This window comes from Trachinotus anak, unplaced genomic scaffold, assembly GCF_046630095.1.
Source record: "Trachinotus anak isolate AG129_WGS33_773 ecotype Australia unplaced genomic scaffold, CSIRO_AGI_Tana_v1 ptg000005l, whole genome shotgun sequence".
Taxonomy (NCBI): domain Eukaryota; kingdom Metazoa; phylum Chordata; class Actinopteri; order Carangiformes; family Carangidae; genus Trachinotus; species Trachinotus anak.
Window position 1 is genome coordinate 26,465,927 of NW_027273856.1, and position 10,768 is coordinate 26,476,694.

Genomic DNA, 10,768 nt, shown 5'->3' on the forward strand with positions numbered 1-10,768 from the left:
AGAGAGAGCACAGAAGATTGGTTCCCGTAACTGTTGTTCTGCCCTGTGATTGGTGGGAGGCTGTTGCTAGGCTTATGTCAGTGTTCGTGAGTTTTCTGCTTCCTCTCCTCTGTGCACTGATAGGTCAGGTTTGAACTGGTCTGGTGGACTTCTGCCACTTGTTGAACATCCCCACAGTTTCTGCGGTTCCCTCGGTGTCTTGCTGCATGAGAAAACACAGCAGCCGCAGCACTGAGACACATATGTGCAGAGTTTGTGCCTGCCGTTGCTTCCTCTCTGTTTTTTAATCTTATTAGCTTTTATCGTCCTTTTTTATTGGTTGAAAGCTGTTTTTAATTCTGCTCCACACTCATAAAGGAAAAACAACAGTTTTTGTGGGCTTTTAAGAAAGTAGCTGCTCTACTTGTTTACTTATAAAAAAGTTCAGTGAACTAATTTTTTTGACAGATCCTGATTTGGATTGAATGAAACAGCTACCCTGCTTTGAAACTAACTGTTGTTGTTTAGTGTGCACCTTTGTACCACATTGCACAGTAATGTAATTTCTGTCCACATAACTCGGTTGTAAAATGGTACAACAACATTCCTACTGGTGCACATACAGTATCTGTTTTCTGGTGTGCTTTACTAAACCTTATACTCCTCACTGTCAGTTTTTGAATTTGCTACACATGTTTTTTTCTGTGGCAGGTTTCACGCTTTATTTCTAAGTGATACTATCTTTTGAGCATGAGACACTCACAGCCTGTAGGTCTGAATAGTGGCTGTAAAAAAAAAAAAAAAAAAAAAAAAAAAGCTGTATTTTGTACCTTCATGGAGCACAGAGGCGGTGGTCAGCTTTGATTTAAAAGTGGACACAATGGATTCCAATAGTAATAAAAGTTTTTATTGTAAAAAAACAACCACATAAAACTGTCAAAGCACTCTTGTAGGCCTGACCTATTTTTCTGCCATCTATCCTTATGCTTAGTGTGTACTACTCAGTGATGTTTCTCACCAAAATATGACCAAATACACAACTTCCATACTAGTATCCCCTGCTCTTTCCTCCATGAAACTTCTTAATGCTGATGCCCCCATATGCAAAGTATAAATAAACTTTCTCTGGCCAGTGGTTCGTGTATGGAAATTAGTCTATGTAAAGTGTAATGTTTTCTTACATTAGTCATCATAGGCGACTGGCCACACCAGACCATGTAAAGCTGTTGTGCTAATGCCCCTAGCAGGACCGATCTGAGCAAGTGGGTTTTATTTCTTATTGTGTAATCTCTTCTTTTTAACATCAAAAATAATCTTAATGTCTCACTACTACTATTGTTCTTACTGTCCAGTTTTTGAAAGACCTCCTGTTTCAGTGAGTATGTTTGGTGTGGTTTAGCTGCATTGTGAATACAGGAAGCTTGTTTCTGTTCTTAAAAAGCACATCTTTCAGAACATATCAGCAGCTTCAGCTGGGTGGGAACTGTGTAGCCAAGTAAGAGATCAAAACTGATTCTGATATTGTCCATGAAAGAATATATACAAAATACTTTTAATATGAACAATTTTCTTGGCTTTTACTCTTAATGGGGATATTTTTATTACCATTAGTGCAATACTCACGGAAATGTGTCCATTGTTCAGACCTTTCCTCCACCAGATCACTATCTGATGATATACGCGCTGTTAAAACAAATCTGAGATGATTCCTGTTGTTTCCAGGAGCCCTTCCCTTCATCATAACTTATCTTCCCAATGTTGTCCTAACCTTTGAGCACCAAACGTCCATCACATACACAGTCGCATCTTCAGGGTGGCATGGTGTCTTAGTGGACATCCCATAGCTAAAAGGTCACTGGCTTAGCCCCTGCAACAGGTAATGACTTTTGGCCTCTCAGCCGTTGTATTGTCTGGTAAGTTTAAACAAGCAAATAACAGAGCGCCTACATGCTCATTCACTGAAACATGCTTGTAGCGGTTCCTTTGATCTTTGGATAATTTTCTATTCAGTAATTTAGTTTGGTAATTAGCTGTTTATAGTATAATGCGATTCAGACTCACTCAAGGTGACGTCAAAGATGTAGGTGTATGCCTAAAGATGTAGGTCTTCAGACTCTCCTGAGACACCTGCAGTGTGGTTTTTTATGTCACACTGTGTTCTGAACAAACTTCAGAGGACACCATAGAACAGTGGTTTCCAACCTGGGGCTCGGGACTCCCATAAGGGGTTGCGAGATACAGCTGAGGTACTGCAAGATGATTATCAGGACAAGCACCAGAAAAAATACATTTCTGGTGCACACAATGACTTCTGACTTCTGCTAATGCTTTTTTATTAACCTTCTCATGCCTCTAAACTGAAATGAAGACAAAAAAATCACCCTTAAAATGGTCTCAACTAGTAAAGACATGCAAGCAGTAACAATGGTTAAGTATACAAATTACACAGTGCAAAGCAAAAAAAGTTCGGGGAACAACTGCTTTTAGAACAGGCGAGGCCTTTCAGGTCCTAATGAAGGCAGGGGAAACATATTGAAGTCTGGAGTCAAATGTTTTGTCATCTTGTCTGACAACGGAGACATAAAATTAAGTCCAAGTGCAGACAAGTTCAAACACACCTGAAGATGCAGAGATTGGATGTTTGGTGGCATAAAACACCTTAACTCAAGGTCAACTTAGCATTTTCTGGAGCTCTCCAACTCTTAACAAAGCATATATGATATTGTATGGATGCACAGTGTTATGATGACAAGTCTCTCTTAGTTAATTATTAAGTGACTTGTTTATAAGCTCTCTCTTGTGAATAAATCAGCCATGGGAACCAACTACAGCAATTTAAACTTTATTATTTGCACCAAAGAACATGAACTTGAGGTGTAATCTCAGCCTCAGTGAATCTGTGAAGTAACACATTGCCTGAATCCCAGAAACACACACACACACACACACACACACACACACACACACACACACACACACAGACACCCCTGATGTGAGTACAGTAAAGCCCCACAGAGTAGTCAGTGCGTGCACTCTGACAATAGTGTTTGGCCCAGTCCGCGAGGCCAGACCCCTGAGCCTAAGCGCTTTTATGTGAAAAGGTTTGGTGTGTCGTAAGCCCTAACGCTGACCAGCCTCTTCTGCAGCTTTGCTGAGCCATGGGGCTCCCGGCAGCCCTGGGAGTGCTGACTCCAGCCCTGGGAACATGTTTACCGCTGCCCCGCACCCCACCCTGTGGCATCAGGAGAGGGTCGGCTGTGGGGGCGTGGGGGGTGAGAGGGTGTGTGTGTTTGGGGGGGGGGGGGGGGTTCCCACACAATGAACCTGCTGAATACTGTGCTATCTAGTTATCAGTGCTGAGGACTTGCAGTCAGTTGCCAAACTGGCCGGGTAGGCTCTTGATCAGAGTGCACATGGGCAGACTTGCCTTTTCTTGGCTTCCTCTAAAACTCATTAGCTCCAACTTTAACTTGTTTGTCTGGTTTTTATTGGGTGTCCCCTCACAGTTCACCCATACACTTACCAAAACAGAGTTGTTGCAGTAAGGATGTTATTTTGAAATGTCACACAGAAACATGACGCACAGATGTGCGTATGTGTGTCTGTGCAAACACAGGACAATATATGAACGCTCGATTTGCATGTTCTTTCATAGGAAAATATAGCTTTATCTGTTATTTGCCAGGGATTTCAAAAAACAAGTTCCTTAACAGACTTGCCTGAATGAAGTAAGGTGGATATTATACTGTAATATAACATTTTCAGCACACAGTGTTTTTTCCAATAAATCTCATCTGATATAATTCTGAGTAATTATTGACTTTGTAACTACAGTGGTGTGATAAACCAGTTATACACTGTTCCAGTGAACGTGTTATTGTCAAGCTGGGATAAACAAAGCCATAAGAACTGCCTTCCTTATCTCTGCTTCCTCTTGCCATTTAAAGGACTCCTTCAGCCCGGGCCGATTGGTTGAGGAATGGAATTATCTGTGGTCTGATAGGCTGCGGTGCAAAACCACTAACTGAAGGGCTGTTGTTGTTGCAGCAGGTCCTGCAGCTATCCATCTCGCTGCATGCTGATGATGCTGATCTTTGCACAGAGGTCTTCTACTTTCTTCTTCTGCTCACCAAGGAGAGCTGGGCCTCATTTTCAGGGGTGGGGGGGGGGGCTGACTTTGGGTTGTTGTTTTTGCTGAATGCACAGATGAACGCGCAGGTAGCACACAAACACACCTGCCTTTTCCAGCTACATTTGCCAGTGTTACTGAAAACTATTTCTAGTGTCCCAGCGTGCTGGTTTCTCCATGTCCTGATAATTGATTTCATTATTGATTTGAGTGATTGGATAGCAAAATCAAGCAGCAGCCTCCTTGAATTGATTGCTGCCATTACTTAGCATACACAGTGCAATTCTTCGCAGTAAACTCTATCATGATCAATGGCAGCAGGGAACAATAGAAGGAGAGAGAAGTGATGATGTTTTCTTAGAGGGGGGGGGGGGGCCCTGTTCTCTCTGCTCACGTTTAGAACCCCCCTCTCTCCTCACACTTAGCTCCGCCCCCCCAACGTGCTGCTCCGGCTGCCATTGGCTGTCGAGAGGCTGTTTTCGCCTTCCGATTGGCCGCTGAGCACGTCAATCAAACGAGCCTCGACTTATTTACCGAATGTATGAGCGAAGGAGGACGGTATTCTGCTGGAGGGCTGCAACAGCTGACTGCTGAGCACTTCACCCAGTGCCCCAAGGAACAAAGAGAGAAGGGAACAGCCGTCAAGAAGGAGTTTAAAAGATAAAATAAAATAAATTAATACACATTAAAGCGAGGGAACGAGATGAGGCACGCAGTCGGACCGGCAGAAAACGTGGAAAATAATTCTTTCGCGGTGACAGGCTTGTTAAAGATATGTACCCATTGTGAACGGCTCAGCAAAAAGGTAAGAGAAAGAAAGGAACAAGTAACACTGTCAGAAAAATGCATTGTTTCCAGAGCTTCATTCTGCTGTTGGGATTTAATTGGAAAATTGTGTCACATTATTAATATTTTTCAGAACGACGTGTTTTTTTTTTGTTTTTTTGTTGTTTTTTTTTTCCTTGCCTTTGAACAAACAGGCTGCAGTGCAGCCTTTTGTCCAGGCTTGTTTACGAGTCAGAGGAGTTTGTGGTCATCGTGTCTAGGTTTTATTTCTCGACACGGTCTCGCTTCAGAAGATGGAGACGTGCGGGTGACGCGTTTAAAGGGATGTTTTCAGCCCGGTGTCATTTCTGAATAACGCACATTTCACGGCCATTCATTCATCCACTTCATCTGCTTCATTGTGCGCTGCGGGACAGTGTCCGCCGGGAGACATGTCCCGACAAGCAGCGGAAAGTTACAGGACATCAGCCGAGACAAAGCAGAGGTTTCTGTCCTGCTTTAATTTCCTATGAGGGCTAACTGTCACTTAGCGTGTGTGGATATCTCATTAATTATGAAACATCAGGGTTTAATCCTGCTTTTATCCATCAGTGTGTTGTGACACTGCAGAGAGTTGCATGACGCTTCTAGAGTCGATTAAAAAAAAAAAAAAAAAAAATCCTTAAGTCTTGTTTTTATTCTAATTTTATCTGTAGACTGATATAAATTCGTCAGGTTTTACTGGTGTCAGACAAACAAAGCGACACTGGTGAGGCAGCGGCGGGACTACAGCAGAAATGAGAAGTGATGATCGCAATCAGATGGAGCTGGAAGCTTCTCCTCTGCTTTCCTCTGATATTTAAAGTGCGTTTGTCTCCTTTTTTTTTTTTTTGTCTTGCAGGACTTGGGAGTAAGGATCCCAAGACCCTTAGGTAACGGACCAAGCAGATTTATCCCTGAGAAAGAGGTATGGAGCAGCATATTTTGAATCATTAGCCTTGTTACAGATATTACATTTATGATTTTTATTGTAAGATATTAATGTTTAATTTGCTGCTTTTGTCAGATTCTTCAAGTCAGTAAAGTGGACGCCAGGACACAGTCGATATTTGAGGATGCTTTTGCAGCCCTCGGTCGCCTGGACAACATTTCACTGGTGATGGGCTTCCACCCACAGTACCTGGAGAGTTTTCTCCGGACGCAGCACTACCTGCTGCAGATGGATGGACCCCTATCTTTGCACTACCGACACTACATCGGCATCATGGTATGGCTGCATTGATCCTCTTTGAACTCGCAAGTTTGATTCCAGTTTTATGTCAAGTAGTGGTTCACCCTCCCTCTTCCTCTTATCCTGCAGGCGGCAGCTAGACACCAGTGTTCCTACTTGGTCAACCTGCATGTGAACGACTTCCTCCAGGTCGGGGGAGATCTGAAGTGGCTGAACGGCCTGGACGAAGCACCACAGAAACTGCAGCAGCTCGGAGAGCTCAACAAAATCCTCGCCCACCGACCTTGGCTTCTCACCAAGGAACACATCGAGGTGAGAGGATGGGCACGGTCTGGAGGGTGGATGTGGACTTGAAGTCTTATGTAACAGGCTGAAATCATGGGTGGGGGCTAGGGTATAGCTACAGCTGTATAAGTCGGACCGGGGGTGATAAAGGGTGATGGGGGTGAGGCAGGAAAACGAAGAGTCCATAAAGTGGATTTGAAGAGTGAACACATATTTTCCCACTTCCTAAAAAGTCAGTGATATTGAAGTCATTATTTGGCTCCAGTTAGCATCACTCACAAGTTTTTCCTTTTATTTTTTCCAGCGCCTCCTGAAGGCTGAGGAAAACAGCTGGTCCCTTGCAGAGTTAATCCACGCCGTGGTCCTCCTCACACACTACCACTCCCTCGCCTCCTTCACATTCGGCTGTGGCATCACGCCCGAGATTCACTGCGACGGTGGACACACTTTCAGACCCCCCTCCCTCAGCCAGTACTGCGTGTGTGACATTGCCAATGGCAACGGTCATGCTAATCACCATGACGATGCACTTGGCAACCAGGTGAGTGGTAAAGGGGCAGCGTGCGTGCGTGTGTGCGTGCATGTGTGTGGTGAGCCAGAGAGATAAAAGTGAGAGTATGTGAAGGTTTTCTTACTCATGTGTGAAACTTAATTTCAGGTCACGGGTATAATTCCTGCGGTGTGTGTGTGTGTGTGTGTGTGTGTGTGTGTGTGTGTGTGTGTTCTGAGATGCTAAGAAGTTGTACGACACTCGTTGCTAACCGCAGATGTTGATCTTTGTTTCTGTAGGAGGTGTGTGGTGAGGTGGAGGTGCTGATGGAGCGCATGAAGCAGCTGCAGGAGTGCCGCGATGACGAGGAGGCCAGCCAGGAAGAGATGGCAACTCGCTTTGAAAGGGAGAAGACTGAGAGCATGCTGGTGGTCACAGCAGAGGACGAGGAGTGTGCCCCCTCAAGAGACATCTCCCGACACTTTGAGGACCCCAGCTACGGCTACAAGGACTTCTCCAGGAGGGGGGAGCATGTGCCCACGTTCAGAGTGCAGGTATAGATTCAATACAGTTGGAATATATAGTGCTATATTTAAAACAAAAAAACAAACAAAACAAAACTGGTATTTACTTTCTGTTTCTCTTCTCTCCAGGACTACAGCTGGGAGGATCACGGCTTCTCTCTGGTCAACCGACTGTATCCTGATGTCGGTCAGATGCTGGACGAGAAGTTCCAGATGGCCTACAACCTGACCTACAATACCATGGCAACACACAAGGATGTGGACACCAGTATGCTGCGTAGGGCCATCTGGAACTACATCCACTGCATGTTTGGCATCAGGTCAGTTGCTACTATTTATACTAAACCGGTATTTCTAGTTGTGTGAATTAAATTTTATTTTGCAACATAATCAGTGCAGCTGCAACTGTGTTTTATAACATTGTTTTTTTGCGATCCTCAGGTATGATGACTATGATTATGGGGAGATAAACCAGCTTCTGGACCGAAGCTTTAAGATCTATATTAAGACCATGGTGTGTAGTCCCGAGAAGACCACCAAACGAATGTATGAGAGTTTCTGGAGGCAGTTTCAGCACTCCGAGAAGGTGAGATGAGATCCTGAATCCTCTACCCTGGTCTCTTAGTTGCAGCTGTTTCAAAGTGGTTAACTATGGCACAGTGTTTAAAGACTGCCTTTCTTTTTGTCTCCTTCAGGTCCACGTTAATCTGCTTCTTATGGAAGCGCGAATGCAAGCAGAACTGTTATACGCTCTGAGAGCGATCACCCGCTACATGACATGAAGTGCTTTTGGCGTTTTTATCGTTGTCTTTTTACTGTCATTGTTGTTGCTCATTATGGGACACTTCAAGAAAAGAAAAAAAGAAAATCAAAGGGGTGGGGGGTGGGATTCAACAAAAGAGATGTGGAAGAGAGTCCTGGGTTGTGATGGTGCTTGTTGGATGGATGTGGAGAAGAGGATCAGAACAAATGAAAAGCAAGGAAAAAAAAAAAAGAGAACTGCTGAAGAAAAGTCATCTCAAACTACAAGTGGATACACAAACTCAGTTCGTGTTGCCTGCAGTGCCAAAAGTGACCAAGAGAGGGCAGCCTGGAGCAAACTCCTGCTCAGCTGGGGAGTTTGTGACGGGCCAGAGCACTGACACCGGAGGCATCCAGGACGATGTTTCAGTATTCCAGCATGCAACATGTTGGTTGCCAATCTCTTCTGTCTCCTGGTCGAGTGAGAACCCACAGAAAATCCCCAGAAAGCTGTGCAGCCACAAAGAGTCTGCACTTTGAATCTGTTGTCACTGTTGTATTTGTTTAGTTTCTTGAATATCTTTTTATTTCATTTTGTATTAAGAGACGTGGATGTTGTCGATGTGGTTGCTGTTAGTGGAGATGGAAGCATTAACTTTCGGCGATGTTTTTTTACGTGTGCCTCAACTATCCAGCACAGTGTGCATACGTGCTGATGCTGCTGCTCCCATGTTGTATTCAGCGGGGTCATATTGATCCTCAAATCACCCCCTCACCTAGTACCCCCAACCCCATTATACCCTGTAAGCCCCTATCCATGAGAAATCCACTGCATTACCCCCCTCCCCCCCGACCCTTTCCTCTTGTCCTCTACCCCCATCCCAAATCTCAAATGTCAATGTAAGCTAATCCAAGGAGTGTGTGAAAACCAGAGAGGTGTGGAAAGAAACTCAAAGAACACTGTCTGAGCCCTTTTTGAGTTTGACTGTTCACGTGTGGATGAGTTCTGTGTTCATGATGACTGAGGTGTGGATGTTTGTGTGTTTCACACAAATGACAGAGAAAAAAAAAAGTACGTCTTTGAATTTCATGTGTCAAAAAAAAGAAAAAAAAAAGATAAGCGAGGCACTTTGAAGGAAAGACTTCTTGCTTCTGCTGTAGCTCTGTTATTGTGAGATACCTGTTTATCATTTGTTGATGATGATGATGTCTTTATTTTTCTGGTATTGGGAAAAAAAAAGAAAAAAAAAGCTAATCAAAAAGAAAGTTAGAAACCAGGTTTTCCAGGAGGGATTTGCTTCCGGTTGCCCTAACCACACCTTATCTGTCTTCCGCTTATCCCTGCTGCCTGGTCACCCTAACACTTTCGAAGCTTTGGATTGTGAATTTTACCAGTAAATGAATACCTCTTCTGTTTTTCTCTATAAAACATATAAGAAGTGCTCTTTGGTGAGCAGAGACTCTTTCCGGGCTGCTGTGTTCCCATTTCTTGGGGACTCTGCTCGCCCACACAGGGCCGACTGCGGTCGATGGCTATCGGACGTAAAAGGTTGTAGCTGTGCTTATTTCCCTGCAGGGGAAGTCTAACCAGTGCAAAAGCAGCTTTTTTTTATTTTATTTTGAACAGAGGTGTGAAACCTCTGCTGTTTTGTTTTTTGTTTACTAAAACCAGTAAAGTACTGCATTCTCCCGAAGTTGGATTGAGAGAATCAGGCAGATGAATGAGTGATATCCAGAGGAGGAGGAAGGTGATGATGATAAAGGAATGGTACATTTGGAAGTGGTTTGAGAGGAAGTGGAGGTTTTTTCAGACTTCTGACTGATGTCAGTTACTGACACTTTTTATATGAAATTATATGAAAAAGATAAAAAAAAAAAATAAACTATGATATTGAATTGTTGTGTATCATTCGTAGTTTTCTCCTAAACAAGTTGATTTCACTGCTTCATCAAAGAGATTGTATTAGATGTGGAGAGGCCTACACAATTCAGGAATCAAACAGTCATAGCACAATCACTGTCATCATCAGCTCACTTCCACTGTTCAGTTGCACAAATGCAGGAAGTTAAAACCCATGGTAATTAGTAAGCATACTTTAGTGTTTTTATGCAAAAAGATGACTCATGAAAAGACATGGAGTTTTATTCTCACACCTTTTGTTCCAAAGTACACTTTGATAAGAAAGCTGACTTAATTTTAACAGTAAGCTGAACTCAGGGGAATAGTTCAGTTTGTCACCAGTTCAGTCCAGGGACTTTCATGTGAATTTAATTTTACTGTATAAGCTTGAGAGGTCATTTTCTCTTTGCTCCTTACCGACATTTGGATCGAGATAAGGGGGACTTCCATGTAGGACACCTTACCTCTGTTTAATGTTCGCGTCCATGTCACACCTCATGGGGAAAAATCCTTGACTTTCCCTGTGAGGTAATCTGTCTGAACTTCAGGGTGTTTCCCATCGAGGCCCGAGAGGCCTGTCTGTCAGAACACAATCACCAGCAGAAACTCACTGTTATCCCCCGCTGACCAAACTGCCTTCACATTTTGGTGGCTTTCCCAGATGATAATGTGGCATAGGAAGCTTTTTTCTTTTTTTTTTTTAGAGCAACCTTGATATCAGCCA

The 10,768-nt window shown here is 43.6% G+C and overlaps 1 protein-coding gene across 2 annotated transcripts in view; it reads left to right on the plus strand.

Annotated features, from left to right (window-relative positions):
- Positions 1-10,040, plus strand: part of sesn1 (sestrin 1) — a 52,570-nt gene extending 42,530 nt beyond the window's left edge. The window contains exons 1-9 of one of the 2 annotated variants that reach the window (XM_071479390.1): positions 4,657-4,913; positions 5,775-5,840; positions 5,940-6,140; positions 6,234-6,416; positions 6,694-6,930; positions 7,179-7,433; positions 7,533-7,723; positions 7,845-7,989; positions 8,099-10,040. In XM_071479390.1, coding sequence (XP_071335491.1) covers positions 4,812-4,913; positions 5,775-5,840; positions 5,940-6,140; positions 6,234-6,416; positions 6,694-6,930; positions 7,179-7,433; positions 7,533-7,723; positions 7,845-7,989; positions 8,099-8,185 — 1,467 coding nt within the window. In that variant the 5' untranslated portion in view covers positions 4,657-4,811 and the 3' untranslated portion in view covers positions 8,186-10,040. Of the gene's footprint in view, positions 1-4,656; positions 4,914-5,774; positions 5,841-5,939; positions 6,141-6,233; positions 6,417-6,693; positions 6,931-7,178; positions 7,434-7,532; positions 7,724-7,844; positions 7,990-8,098 lie in introns of those variants that run through there. The other variant, XM_071479389.1, reaches the window with a different exon arrangement.
- The last annotated feature ends 728 nt before the right edge of the window (positions 10,041-10,768 follow it).